This window comes from Saimiri boliviensis, chromosome 1 (genome assembly GCF_048565385.1).
Source record: "Saimiri boliviensis isolate mSaiBol1 chromosome 1, mSaiBol1.pri, whole genome shotgun sequence".
NCBI lineage: Eukaryota > Metazoa > Chordata > Mammalia > Primates > Cebidae > Saimiri > Saimiri boliviensis.
Window position 1 is genome coordinate 76605066 of NC_133449.1, and position 15057 is coordinate 76620122.

At 38.9% G+C, this 15057-nt stretch overlaps 1 protein-coding gene across 3 annotated transcripts in view; it reads left to right on the top strand.

The window, feature by feature from the left end:
* Positions 1–15057, top strand: part of USP34 (ubiquitin specific peptidase 34) — a 301960-nt gene that overhangs the window by 102531 nt on the left and 184372 nt on the right. For all 3 annotated transcript variants that reach the window (XM_039476272.2, XM_074399446.1, XM_074399451.1), the window contains exons 7-10: positions 2285–2477; positions 4916–4977; positions 14042–14123; positions 14210–14302. In XM_039476272.2, coding sequence (XP_039332206.1) covers positions 2285–2477; positions 4916–4977; positions 14042–14123; positions 14210–14302 — 430 coding nt within the window. The remainder of the gene's footprint in view (positions 1–2284; positions 2478–4915; positions 4978–14041; positions 14124–14209; positions 14303–15057) is intronic.

The following is a 15057-nucleotide window of genomic DNA, read 5'->3' on the forward strand; positions in this document are numbered from 1 at the left end:
TTTTTCTCATTCATTCATTTGCAGAGGTTTGAGTGTCTCCCTTTTTCACAGTACTGCTCAACTTTTGGGAGACAATGTCAGGCAAAGAGTCAGATAGTGATGAATGCTGTGTGAGTAAGTTAGTGTGATACAGAGGGAGTATGGGGCCTATCTGAAAGGTGGTATCTGAAGGACATTAGTCAGCTATACAAGTGATTATCAGAAAGATGTATTGTAGAAGGAACATGTGAGTATAGGCTTTGAAGTTAACATATGACACAAGAAACTAGAAGCAGATTGGTGTGGAGAAAAATGTGTAAGGGGATATAATTATGAGGTTGGAGGGATAAGCAGGGACAGATTATTCAGTACCTTGTAGGCCACTGTAAGGAGGATAGATTTAATTTTTTCACTGGGACTCTGGTAAAGGCTTTTTAGCTGCTGTTTCATGATTTTTTTTTTTTTGGCCTTTAAGTAGATCATAAATATAGGGTGGCCAGAATAGAAGCTAGGAGGAGACCAATTAAAAGGTTAATGTATTTGTTCTGGAAAGAAAATGATTACTTATGGTGGGATTGTTAATGATTATCTTGAAAATTGGATAAATGTAAGTAAAAGTAAAATCAATAAGACTGGTCATTGTAGGGTATAAAAAAATTGTAGTAGTGTGGGTGACATTCAGCACCCCCCCATCCATTTGTTATTTGTACTGTGGATCTGATCACTGAGATGTGAAAATCTGGAAGAACTTAAAGACAAGACATTGAGATGCCTGTGGGACATTTAAGTGGCCCTGACAAATTGGGACTATGAACTTGTAGAACAGTTTCATTAATTTAAGAGTTGTGAGTATAAAGATGGTATTTAAAAACCACAGGAGTTAATTAAGCCATCTGAGGAGAGCATACAGGAAAAGAATAGAGGTGAGCCTAAGATAGAACTCCGTATCAGTTGATTTTGCTATGTAAGAAAACATCTGTCAAAACTTAGTGGCATAAAAACAATAGCTGGCCAGGCGTAGTGGCTCATGCCTCTAATCTCAGCACTTTGGTATTGGGAGGTAGGAGGATCATTTCAGCCCAGGTGTTCAAGAGCAGCCCTGGACAACATAGCGAGACTCCATCTCTGTGCAGGGGAAAAAAAATAGCTGGGTGTGATGGCACACTTCTGTAGTGTGCTAGAGAGGCTGAGGTAGCAGGATCACTTGAGCCCAGAAATTCAAGGATGTGGTGAGCCCTGATTGAGCCATTGCACTCCAGTGTGAGTGACAAAGCAAGACCTCGTTTCATAAAAAAGAAAAAATAAAAACAATAGCCATTTATTGTTTCTCACAGTTCTCAGGTTGGTTAGGCAGTTTTGTTGATCTCTATTGACTTGGCTGAAACGGAATGGTCTGGGTTAGCCTTGTTCACACATTCTGTGATTGTTATGCTGATTGGTCTTGTGGGGTGAGGGGGAATCTTTTGTTTGTTTTTTGGAGCCGAGTCTGTCACCCAGGCTAGAGTGTCACCCAGGCTAGAGTGCAGTGGCGTGATCTCAGCTCACTGCAACCTCCGCCTCCTGGGTTCAAGCAATTCTCCTGCCTCAGCCTCCTGAGTAGCTGGGATTACAGGTGCCCACCACTGCGCCTGGCTAATTTTTACATTTTTAGTAGAGATTGGAGTTTCACTGTGTTGGTCAGGCTGCTCTCAAACTCCTGACCTTGTGATCTACCTGCCTTGGCCTCCCAAAGTTCTGGGATTACAGGTGTGAGCCACTGTGCCCGGCTGAGTGGGAATCTTATATATGTCTTACAGTTGGCTTCACGTCATTTGGAGTATCAGGCACTTCTCTTTGATCCAGCAGGCTAACCTTGGTTTCTTGTTTTAGTGGTGATAAAGATCCCACTAAAAGAAGGCAAGCTCAGAGGCTTTTGAAGCTTCTCTTTATGTCATGTCTATTAATATCTCATTGGCCAAAGCAAGTTATGTTACAAGGCCCAGATTTAAGGGTGTAGAAATAGATGACACCTTTTGATGAGAGGATTAGCAAAGTCACATTGCAAAGACTTGTACATACAATGATGGGAGGAATTTGTGGCCGTTTTGTAATCCATTATAGGCCTTGAGAAACACTAATGTTGAAAGGTTGGACAGTGGAGAATGAATCTGCCAGAGGTTAGACAGGGCCTGAGAGTAAAAACAGAGGTTTGTGGTTTTTGGACACAAAAAAAGTCAATGCTTACAATGTACGTTTTAAATTATTGAGTGGTCTTTAGCAATGCTTTGTGAATTTTTATGTATTTTCTGTTTCTGAATCATTTCAGGTATTTATGCAAGCTCTCTGATCAGGAGTTACGACAGAGTGCAGCTCGTAACATGGCTGACTTAATGTGGAGCACAGTGAAAGAACCATTGGATACAACATTATGCTTTGACAAAGAAAGCCTAGATCTTGCATTTAAATACTTTATGTCACCCACTTTGACTATGAGGTTGGCTGGATTGAGTCAGATAACAGTAAGCTATATTGGCTTTATTTTTGGTCATTTTTTATTTGCTTTCTGGTCTATAATAATACTACCCTCTAGGAGCACTTGATATTAGGCATTGTACTGAGTATTTTACATGGATTACTTTGTATGTTCTTCACAATTTCTGTGTTTTCCATATTTTAAATATGAAGAAGTCTGAAGCTTAGATTTATAAGGATTTGTATCGTGAGTCCATTTGGTTCTGGGTCCAACTTTATCATTTCGTTTTTCTCCTTTTAAACTGTTCAGGTTTTTATATTTATAGATGTTTTGAGAAAGAAGAATAACTGGAGGGGTTTATAAGCAGTTGGTTGATTTTTCAGACAGAAACCATAGATTTTTGGGCTGTAGGCCAAATTTTACTAAATGTTTGTTTTGAACAATCTTAAATACTATTTTTAAATACGACAAAATAACATAAAATCGATATTCCTGGCTTCTCTTGGTCAGGGGGTTGGACGAAGGCCTGGTATCCTTGAGTCTGTATTCTTGCATAAAAACAGTCTGTTCAAACTAAGTAATTAACTATATCCTTTGGAATGGATATGCCTTTTCTGATTTGTTACAGTCCCCATTTGCTTTATTTCTTTGTTTTTTTTTATCTTATTTTATTTTATTTTTTTGTGGTATGATTGTGGCTCACTGAAACCTCCGCCTCCCAGGTTTTAGCAGTTGTCCTACCTCATCCTCGCGAGTAGGTGAGACCGTAGGCACACACCACAACACCCGCTGATTTTTTTTTTCTAGTTTTAGTAGAGATGGGGTTTCACCCTGTTGGCCAGGCTGGTCTCAAACTTCTGATCTGAGGTGCTCCACCTGCCTCGGCCTGCCAAAGTGCTGGAATTACAGGCATGAGCCACCTTGCCCAGCTGTGTTTCTGTATTGTTTTTGTTTGTTTGTATGTATGTATGTATGTATGTATGTATGTATGTATTTATTTATTTATTTGAGATGGAGTTTCACTCTTGTTACCCAGGCTGTAGTGCAATGGCGCGATCTCGGCTCACCGCAACCTCCGCCTCCTGGGTTCAGGCAATTCTCCTGCCTCAGCCTCCTGAGTAGCTGGCATTACAGGCACGTGCCACCATGCCCAGCTAATTTTTTGTATTTTTAGTAGAGACGGGGTTTCACCATGTTGACCAGGATGGTCTCGATCTCTCGACCTTGTGATCCACCCGCCTCGGCCTCCCAAAGTGCCGGGGTTACAGGCTTGAGCCACCGCGCCCGGCCTGTTTTTATTTATTTTATTTTATTTTATTTTTTTTAAAGACGGGGTTTCACCATATTGGTCAGGCTTGTCTTGAACACCCAACCTCAGGTGATCCGCCCACCTTGGCCTCCAAAGTGCTTGGATTACAGGTGTGAGCTACCACGCCCAGCCTGTTTTTATTTATTTATTTTTTGATACGGAGTCTAGCTCCGTAGCCAGGCTATTAGGGTGCAGTGGGACGATCTCAGCTCACTGCAACCTCTGCCTCCTGTGTTCAAGTGATTCTTCTGCCTCCTGAGTAGCTTGGACTATAGATGCCTGCCACCGACCCCAGCTAATTTTTGTAGTTTTATTATAGACAGGGTTTTACCATGTTGGCGGGGAGGGTCTCAATCTCCTGACCTTGTGATCTGCCCACCTTGGCCTCCCAGAGTGCTGGGATTACAGTTGTGAGCCACTGTGCCTGGCTGTGGTTTTTTTTTTTTTTATTTTGGTAGTGTAGTCACACTGAAAATCTGAAATAGCTAGAGTTTACTTAGGTGTGTATTGGGTTTCATAAATACAAAAGATACTTGTTGACATTGTCCCAGATAAATTAAATCTTAAATGGGTTTATCTAGGAAGCCTTTCCTGAAACTTTTGTCTTTAATGACATACTACTTGCTCTTTTGCATTAGATGATGGTGGTTGTTGTTTTTTAACTCACTCAGCTTTGTTTTATCCAGTGTACTTAGTGCAATAAAGAATAAATATTATTTGTGGAATGAATTTATGTTTTTTGTTTGTTTGTTTGTTTGAGATGAACTCTTAATCTGTTGCCCAGGCTGGAGTGCACTGGTGCAGTCTTGGCTCACTACAACCTCTACCTCCTGGGTTCAGGTGATTCTCATGTGTTGTACTAGGTTGGCCAGGCTGGTCTTGAACTCCTGACCTCAGGTAATCCACCTGCCTTGGCCTCCTGAAGTGCTGGATTACAGGTGTGAGCCATTGCGCCTGGTCCTTATTTAGTATTTTAGTATAACAGAAATAGTTTTACTAATTAGGAAGTGTGTGTCTGATTATGTCTTTTTTTTATAGTGTTAATCTAGTTTTAATCTAGATTAATTGTGATCTACATAAACTAATCAGTTTATCATGTTTCTTAATACTTACCAACATATGCAAGGATAATTTTTGAAAAAATAAAAAACCTTGATTTCTTTTTTAAATCATAGAATCAACTCCATACCTTCAATGATGTGTGCAATAATGAATCATTAGTATCAGACACAGAAACGTAAGTAGGAGCATTAATTTATATATAAGTATACCATTTTAATGTACAACTGTTTATATGGTAAATTGTAACTTTTGGATTTGAAATTTTTACTAGAAATTCTTTGCTCCGTGAAAATTTGTGTAGTCTCTGTCAACCTCTCAGAACATTGTTCTGTCTGTAACATAACTGTTTGTCCCTCTTTTTTTTGAGACAGGATCTTGCTTTGTTGTCCAGGCTGGAGTACAGTGGTGGGAGCATGGCTCACTGCAGCCTCAAGTTCCCAGAGTCAGGTGATCCTCTCACCTCAGCCACCCAGGTAGCTGGGACTACAGGCACATGCCAGTATGCCTGGCTAATTTTTATATTTTTTGTAGAGGCATTTGTTGCCTAATCTGGTCTTTACTCTTGGACTCAAGCCATCGACTCGCCTCAGCCTCCCAAAGTGTTGGGATTACAGGCGTGAGCCACTGAGTTTGTCCACAGTTCCCTCTTTAAAAAGCATATACCAAGATATAGTACTATTTGTCACAATATATGAAAACATGCTGTTCATACTGGAGAATTCAGTCTAAAAGAATGTTACTGATAGCTCTCAGAAAGTATGCTGTCTTAATCCAGGCTGCTGCAACAAAGTACCATAGATTGGATGGCTTGTAAACAACAGAAATTTATTTCCCATAGTGCTGGAGGCTGGAAGTCCAAGATCAGGTTGTTGCCAGCATGATCAAGTTCTGGTCGGGGCCTTCTTTTTGACTGTAGACTGCTATTTTCTTGTTTTATTTTCCATGGTGGAAAGAGGCAGAGAGCTCTCTGGGGTCCCTTTTATAAGGGCACTAATCCCATTCATGAAGGCTCCACCCTCACGACCTAATTATCTCCCAGAGGCCCCATTTCCAATAACATCACATTGGGAGTTAAGATTTTAACATACGAATTTTTACAGAGGCACAAACATTCAGCTCATAACACACACTAGTTGTAGAAAAAGAAAAGACCTTATTCAAGACCTTATTCAGTACAATTTTATGGGGAAAAACCAAGTTAATGATGCCAGTACATTAAAAAAAGTAGTTTTTATAGCTTAGACTTCTTTGGTTCTGAGAAATATATTTATTCCATTTAATTGTTCATCTAGTTTAGAAATCAGTTTTTAAAATCTCAGTAGGATAGAATATCTTCTCCTTGAACAGAGTTGGATAGGTATGTTAGAAAATTGGGAATTAAATCTATGAGTCATACTTTATTTAGTGTACTACTGCTCTAAGGAGCTAATTGCAGTCGAACCTAGGTCTTCTTGAATTGGAAACCAGAGACTATGTCTGTTGACTGTTTTTCCCTTCAGACTAAAGAGTCTTATTCTCCCGGTTCTTTTTAAAATGGTACAGTTTTTGGATTTGTCAGCATATGAGTCATTCATCTCTGGAAATATTCTTTGTCAGTGGTCCCTTAAAATGAGTCGCCCAGGATTTTTCATTGCTTTATAAATTCTGGATTATATCAGAAGTGTTATTTCACACCATCAAGATACTATGTAGACCATATGCAATGTATTATAAAGCTACAGCTCTGTACCAGGCTCAGTGGCTCACACCTGTATTCTAGCACTTTGGGAGACTGAGGCAGGCAGATCACTTGAGGCCAGGAGTTCAAGACCAGCCCGGCCAACATGGGGACGTTCCATCTCTATTATAAATAACAAAAAATTAGCCGGGTGTCGGGGCACATACCTGTGAGTTCAGCTATTTTGGTAGCTGAGGCACGAGAATCACTGAAACCTGGAGACAGAGGTTGCAGTCAACTGAGACTGTGCCACTGCAGTCCAACCTGGGTGACAGAGTGAGAGTCTATTTCAAAAACAAACCTTCAGCTCTGGGTTTTCCTTGTCAACCTCTGTGTCCCCTCACCCCTCCATCTCCACAAGACCGCTTAAAGAGAGCCTTATGTAATTGCTAATTCGATACTCATACTCCTCCCATCCCCTGTAAAAAGGATAAAAGTTTGGAATGTTCACTGCAGGAATAACACAGGCTAGGTGTTGTGTGAGAACAGTGAATAGGGAATAAAAAGGAATTCCAATAAAAAGTAAGGTATATACATCCTAAAGACATGTTTAAGACAATAGAGAGGAGAGTAAAAGTATTGAGGACTGGTGGTAAAAAGTTAAGATGGGAAGGGAGAGTATGCACAGTGTGAAAAAATTGGAGTAAAGAGAAAAAGTATGTGATAAATATTGTTGGCGGCTGTGAGTTGAGTGTTTTAAAGCAGTTTTATTAATGTATAAACACTATACCTGTAAAATTCACTTGTTTTAAATATACAAGTTAATGAATTTTATAATAAATTTTTAGAGTTGTGCAACTGTCAGCACAGGCCAATTCTAGAACATTTCCATCACTTAAAAAAGATGTCTTTTGCCCATTTGTAGCCAGTACCTATTATTTGCAGCGTCACTAATCTGACTCTGTAGGTTTACGTACTTTGGTAAACCTACAGAGACAGATTATTTAAAAGGAATTTAAAAGGAATCAAATGATAGTAGTCTTTTTCATCTGGCTTCTTTTCACTTAGTATACTCTTGTTTGTTTGTTTGAGGTTCACTGAGATTATAGTTTATCTCAGTACTTTATTCCTTTTTATTGCTGAAAATATGTTGTATAGATATACCACACTTTATCAATTACCAGTTGACGGGAATTTGGTTTGTTTCTACTTTTTGATTAGTATACGTAATGCCATTATAAACATTTATGTAAAGGCCTTTTGTGGTCATATGTTTTCATTTTTCATAGTAGTTATTTAGGATTAGAATTGTTGGCTTGCATGATTAGGTTACTTTTAACTGTCATAGGAGCTGTCAAAACTGTTTTCCAGTATACCTGCATTGTTTTACATTCTCACTAGCATTGTAGGAGGTTTCCAGTTTCTCCCCATTTTTGTTGTTCCTGTCTTTTTATTATTGTCATTTAGGGGATATAAAGTAGCATTTTGTCTTTTTTTTTTTTTTTTTTTTTTTTTGAGACATTCTTGCTCTGTTACCAGGTTGGAGTGCAGTGGCATGATCTTAGCTCACTGCAACCTCTACCCCCCAGGTTCAAGCAGTTCTTCTGCCTCAGCCTCCCAAGTAGCTGAGATTACAGGCATGTGCCACACACCTGGCTAATTTTGTGCTTTTAGTAGAGGCAGGATTTCTATTTGCTGGTCAGGCTGGTCTTGAACACCTGACTTCAGGTGATTTACCCGCCTAGACCTCCCAAAGGGCTTTTATTACAGGCATGAGCCACCACACCCAGCCTAAAACATCTTTTTGTGTGGTTATTTGCTATTCTTTTTCTTTGTTCACAACATTGTCCAGTTTTTAATTACATTCTTGGTTATGTTTTATGGCCTAACATGGTCAGTACTGCACACTGTTCTGTATGTGCTTAAGACTGCACATTCTACTGTTGTCGTATGGAGTGTTCTGTAGTTGTCTTTTAGGTCAAATTAGTTTGTAGTGTTGTTGTCTGTCTCCTGTATTCTTGCATTTTCTGCCTAGTTCTATCTGTTATTGAAAGTGGGAGGCAAGGCTCAGTGGCTCATGCCTGTAATCCCAGCACTTTGGGAGGCCGAATTTGGTGGATCACCTGAAGTCTGGAGTTCAAGACCAGCCTGGGCAATATGGTGAAACCCCATCTCTACTAAAAATAAAAAATTAGTTGGGCCTGGTGGTACGCACCTGTAGTCCCAGCTACTCGGGAGTCTGAGGCGGGAGAATCACTTGAACCTTGGTGCTGGTGGTTGCAGTGAGCTGAGATTGCACCACTGCACTCCACACTCTAGCCTGGGCAACAAAGCAAGACTCTGTCTCAAAAAAAAAAAAAAAAAAAAAAAAAGTAGGTATTGAAGTTTCCAAATACATTTGATTCTCAGTGTTTGCAGATTTGATCATCTTTGTATGAGCTCTGAAGCAAGATGACAGAGTGCCACCTTGTTTGACTTTAGCTGGGAACGTGCATATTGGAAGATTCCAATCTTGACTGCTATGTGCATGTCTGTGAGTGACTATGAAAATGCCACAAGTACTGATTTTGGAGTTAAAAATAAATTGCAGCAAATGGATGAATTCACAAATACAGAAACCATGGAAGAGGAAAAAAAATATTTTTCTTTCTTCACAAATAATGGAATATTGAGATGGAGATGTTGAGGGGCAGTGTGGTGGAGTGTAAGAATCCCTGGTGCCACTTGGATGGGGTTTGAATCCCAACTCTAGCACTTGTTTGGGCATAGGGGTTGGCCTCAGGCAAGGTATATAAACACTTTTGAACCTGGTTCTCTCTCTCTCTCTCTTTTTTTGAGATGTAGTTTTGCTCTGTCGCCTAGGCTGGAGTGCAGTGGCTTTATCTTGGCTCATTGCAACCTCTGCCTCTTGGCTTCCAGTAACTCTCCTGTCTCATCCTCCTGAGTAGCTGGGATTATAGGCGCCTGCAACCACGCCCAGCAAATTTTTGTATTTTTAGTAGAGACAGGGTTTCACCATGTTGGTCAGGCTGGTCTTGAGCTCCCGACCTGGAACAGTCCACCCGCCTCCGCCTCGCAGTGTGCTGGGATTACAGGTGTGAGCCACCATTCTTGGCCACTCCGTTTTCCCTTTTGTAAAATAGAGAAAATAGAATCAACCAGTATGAGAGGTTTTTGAGATCCAAGATCTGTGTATTATGTGTACATGATGTACATATTTCCTATAGGACCAAAGGTTCAGTATTAGCTAATTGTTTGCTGTTACTCTGTAGAATACAACTAATGAGAGTAACAAGAATTAGCTGTATTGTTGAATTGTCTGTTTCTCTTTTCAATTCTGTTGTCAGTTTTTGCTTCATTTATTTCAGGAATTCTTTTGTTAGGTCCATATGTGTTCTGATAAGTTGATTTTTTTTTTTTTTTCATTTTAAATGCCCTTGTCTCTTTTAGACATTTTTTGGCTTAAAGTCTATTTTATTTGATGTTAGTGTAACCACCAAACCTTTCTTAAGCTTATTGTTGGCATGGTTTATTTTTTTCCATTCTTTTATTTTCAGTCTGCTTGTTTTGAATCTAAAGCATGTCTTTTGGTGTAGCATATAGTTGGATCTTTAAAAAAAAATCTAGTCTTGTAATCTCTGACTGGATTAGAATTTTTAATTCACTAATAATTTTATGTAGCTTATTTTATAGCTGTCATTTTACGGTTGGTTTTCTGTATATCTAATATCTTGTTTCGCTGTTTCTGCTTTGCTATCTTATTTTATAGTATATAGGTAGATTATAGTATGCCATTCTAATTTCATTGATTTAAATATTTTAACAATTATTTTCTTAGCAGTTTTTTTGGGTTAAATATGCATTCAACTTCTTCACATTCATACTGACTTTAATGAAATAAAAAACATTGTTTCAACGAAGCTCTATTACTCTTTTGGATAGAAGTTAGCTATTAATCTTATTCTGGTTCCTTTGTGCTCTCACTGCTTTAAACCATTTGACTACAGTATGTGTAGATGTGGATTTTTTTGTGTTTATCCTCGTGGAGTTTGTTCTACTTCTTGGATGTGTAGATGAATGTGTTTCATCAGCTTTTGGGAGTTTGAAGTATTCATATACTTTTTCTGGCACCGCCTCCCACTTTCTTTGACTCCCATTGCATGTATGTTTTGAGACCTCCGACTAGTGGTTATTAATACTGTTCAGTTTTGTAGTTGTACTGATATTGTAAAAGTCCCTGTGTCTCCTGTTTAAATTTTTGAGAGAGTATCTTGCTCTGTTGCCCAAGCTGGAGTGTAGCAGCACTATTATGGCTTACTACAGCCTTGACCTTCTGGATGGACTTAAGTGATCTTCGCACCTCAATCTCCTTAGTAGCTGGGACCACAGGCATGACTCACCACACGCGGCTAATTTTATTTTAGATTTGGAAAAACAGGCTTTTACTGTGTTGCCCAGCCTGACCTCGAACTCCTAGGCTCAAGCAGTCTCCCCAACCTCAGTATCCCAAAGTGCTGGGATTATGGGCATGAGCCATAGCACCAGCCTGGGTCCCCTTTTAACGTCCTTTAGTAGACTTACATAATAGTGGGTTTTTTTTTTTTTTAAAGAGTTTTGTTTCTTGAACTGTTATATAAATAAGAGTTGAATCTTATGGATCATAACTTCATTAGGATTACTCAGAAATAGGTAAAATATATCTAGTTTTATTTTAATTTTTGAGGCCCATATAATTCCTAGTGTTTTTTTTTAAATAAAAATTGTTAATATACAATTATATTATAGAATGTAATTCTTTGTTGCAATAAGAAAGTAAATTACTAAGGGCTGGGTGTGGTGGCTCACGCCTGTAATCCCAGCACTTTGGGAGGCCGAGGCGGGTGGATCACGAGGTCAAGAGATCGAGACCATCCTGGTCAACATGGTGAAACCCCGTCTCTACTAAAAATACAAAAAATTAGCTGGGCATGGTGGCGCGTGCCTGTAATCCCAGCTACTCAGGAGGCTGAGGCAGGAGAATTGCCTGAACTCAGGAGGCGGAGGTTGCGGTGAGCCGAGATCGCACCATTGCACTCCAGCCTGGTTAACAAGAGCAAAACTCTGTCTCAAAAAAAAGAAAAAAAAAAAAAAAAAAGTAAATTACTTAACTCTTCGAGTTTATCTTTATATAATGTTGAAAAAATTGGGACCTTTTATTGTACATTTTACTTTGAAACTAATTTTCTTCCACTTATTTTATAATATAGTCATATTGCACTTAATGACAGGGATACATTCTGAGAAATGCATCATGAGGTGATTTCATTGTGCAAACTTACACAAACCTAAATGGTATAACCTGTTGCTCCTAGGCTCCAAGCCTGTACAGCATGTTTCTGTACTTAATTCTGTTGGCAGTTGTAACACTTTGTATTTATGTGTCTAAACGTATCTAACTGTAGAAAAAATAATGTAAAAAAATTGGCAAAAAAGATAAAATAGGATATTGCCTGTATGGGATGCTTACTAGGAATGGAGCTTGCAGAACTGGAAGTTGCATTCCTGGTAAGCATCCTATACAGCTCCAACTCTGGGTGAGTTGGTAAGCGATTGCTGAGCAGATGTGAAGGCCTTGGATGTGACTCTACACCAGGTGTCCCCAAACTTTTTACACAGTGGGCCAGTTCACTGTCCCTCAGACCATTGGAGGGCCGCCACATACTGTGCTCCTCTCACTGACCACCAATGAAAGAGGTGCCCCTTCCTGAAGTGCAGCGGTGGGGGCCGGATAAATGGCCTCAGGGGGCCTCATGGGGCCTGCGGGCCATAGTTTGGGGATGCCTGCTCTACACTATTGTATACTTTGTAAGGACTGTCTACTTAGGCTACGTGAATTATTTAAAAAATTTTTTTCTTCAGTATTAACCTTAGCTTAGTCTAACTTTTTATTTAATTTTATAAACTTAAAAAATTTTTAAACATTTTGACTCTTATTTAAAACACAAACATATTGTATGGCTGTACAAAAGTTTTTGTTGTTGTTGTTTTTTTTTTTTCTTTTTTTTTTTGAGACGGAGTTTCGCTCTTGTTACCCAGGCTGGAGTGCAATGGCGCGATCTCGGCTCACCGCAACCTCCGCCTCCTGGGTTCAGGCAATTCTCCTGCCTCAGTCTCCCGAATAGCTGGTGTTACAGGCATGTGCCACCACACCCAGCTAACTTTTTGTATTTTTAGTAGAGACAGGGTTTCACCATGTTGACCAGGATGGTCTCGATCTCTTGACCTCGTGATCCACCCGCCTCAGCCTTCCAAAGTGCTGGAATTACAGGCTTGAGCCACTGCGCCCGGCCCAAAAGTATTTTTTAAAAAAATATTCTATAAACTTTTCCTTTTCCTTTTTTTTTTTTTTTTTTTGAGACGGAGTTTTGCTCTTGTTACCCAGGCTGGACTGCAATGGCGCGATCTCGGCTCACCGCAACCTCTGCCTCCTGGGTTCAAGCAATTCTCCTGCCTCAGCCTCCTGAGTAGCTGGGATTACAGGCACACGCCACCATGCCCAGCTAATGTTTTGTATTTTTAGTAGAGACGGGGTTTCACCATGTTGACCAGGATGGTCTTGATCTCTTGACCTCGTGATCCACCCGCCTCGGCCTCCCAAAGTGCTGGGATTACAGGCTTGAGCCACCGTTTTTTACTTTTTAATAATACTCATGCAGCTGTCCTCTCTCATGTTGACACTGCCTTCTGTTTTTTGTTTTTGTTTTTTTTTTTGTAAACTAGGAAAAGTATTCTTTAAAAATAAAAAGTAAATACATAAACTAGTTACAGTCATTTATTATCAAGTATTACATACTGTGTGCAGATGCTGTACTTTTATATGACTGGCAGTGCAGTAGATTTGTTTACATCAGCATTACCACACACGGGTGAGTAATGCTCTATGGCATTATGATTCCCACAGTGTCATTAGGTGATAGGAATTGTTCATGTCAATTATAATCTTATGAGACCACTGTTGTATATTTGGTCCACCCTTTGGTCTGTCACTGACCAAATCATTATTATGTGGTACATGAATGTCTGTTACTTCACTTTTCATCTGTTAGTGGCATCTTTAATAGTATCAGCCAGGAGACTTACAGTTTGGCTTGGGGATAATTCTTTTGTTGTTCATCCTTTTGGTAATCTACTTTCTGATATTATCTCATTATAGAGGGCATATTGGGAAACCTTTCCTAAATGCTTCAGTACGTACTGTGGAAATTAAAAAGGGGGAAGGCAAAGACCTTGAGTAGGATAATACCTCACTAATTCAGTGTTACACCTGTGTACTTAGTGTTACTTGTTACTTTAACTTTTCAGTTATTTGTTGCTTGTTTATAAACTCGGGGAATTTGAATTTATAAACTCGGGGAATTTGAATTTATAAATTCAGCATTATATTTCATTCTAGTTATGCTTTGTAGTATTCTGTAAAACTGATTGTATCTAATTCTTTGTTATTGGTATGGGAACAAATTTAGGTTTTTGATCGAGTCTATCTTTTAGACATGAGAAAAGATGACAAAAATAGATTTTTAATGTACTATTTTTATTACTTTAGGTCCATTGCAAAAGAACTTGCAGACTGGCTTATTAGCAACAATGTGGTGGAGCATATATTTGGACCAAATTTACACATTGAGGTTTGTGGATGGTTATATGACTTCTCTGTTCTATTGATAGAGAAGAATATTTTTTAGATTAATGATACCAAGTTTTTCTGTTACAGATTATCAAACAGTGCCAAGTGATTTTGAATTTTTTGGCAGCAGAAGGGCGACTGAGTACCCAACATATTGACTGCATTTGGGCTGCTGCACAGGTAATATTAACAGCTCTCATTTGTTGAGTGCTTTGCTTACACTGTTCTAAGTGCTTCTCTGTGAGGTAAATTCTATTATCCTGTTTTATAGCTAAGGAGATCAAGACATGGACAAGCTGGGACTGAAATCTGGCTTCCGAGTCTATGTCTTACTATGTTACTGGTAAAATTGAAGGAAGTCAGAGTCAGTCATTTGGAGCTTCTTCATGAAACCATCTTGGTTTAATAAAGAGACATTTTCCTGTTATTCTCATTTATACAGTCTACCCTTCTATCCTGAATTGTTGTATTGGTATGTTTCTTGTCTGTTGTACTTAAAAAAGTTTTTTTGAATAGGCATATATCCACATCATTCAAAATTCCAAAAGTAAATATAAAAGATACATTACATGTTTTTCCTCAGGCATGCAGTTCTTACCCTTTCAGGTGTATCAGATTTTTTTGTATAAATAGTGAACTATATAAATTTTTTTTCCTTTTCATTTTTCACAATAGTAGCATAACAACCAGACTTTTTATTTTTCTAAACTTAATTTGTTCTGAAGATTTCTCATCAATATATAAAGTGCTTTTTATCTTCTTGTAAAATTGTATAGTGTTTAATTAAATGTATGTACCATAATTTAAACAATTCCCATTCGTGGGCATATCTTCCCCCACCCTCCACCCAGTCTGTTTTATTACAAACAGTGCTATGATAAGTCACTTCTAACATATTCATTTCATCCTTGTGCAAAGCTTTTGTGTAGCTATGA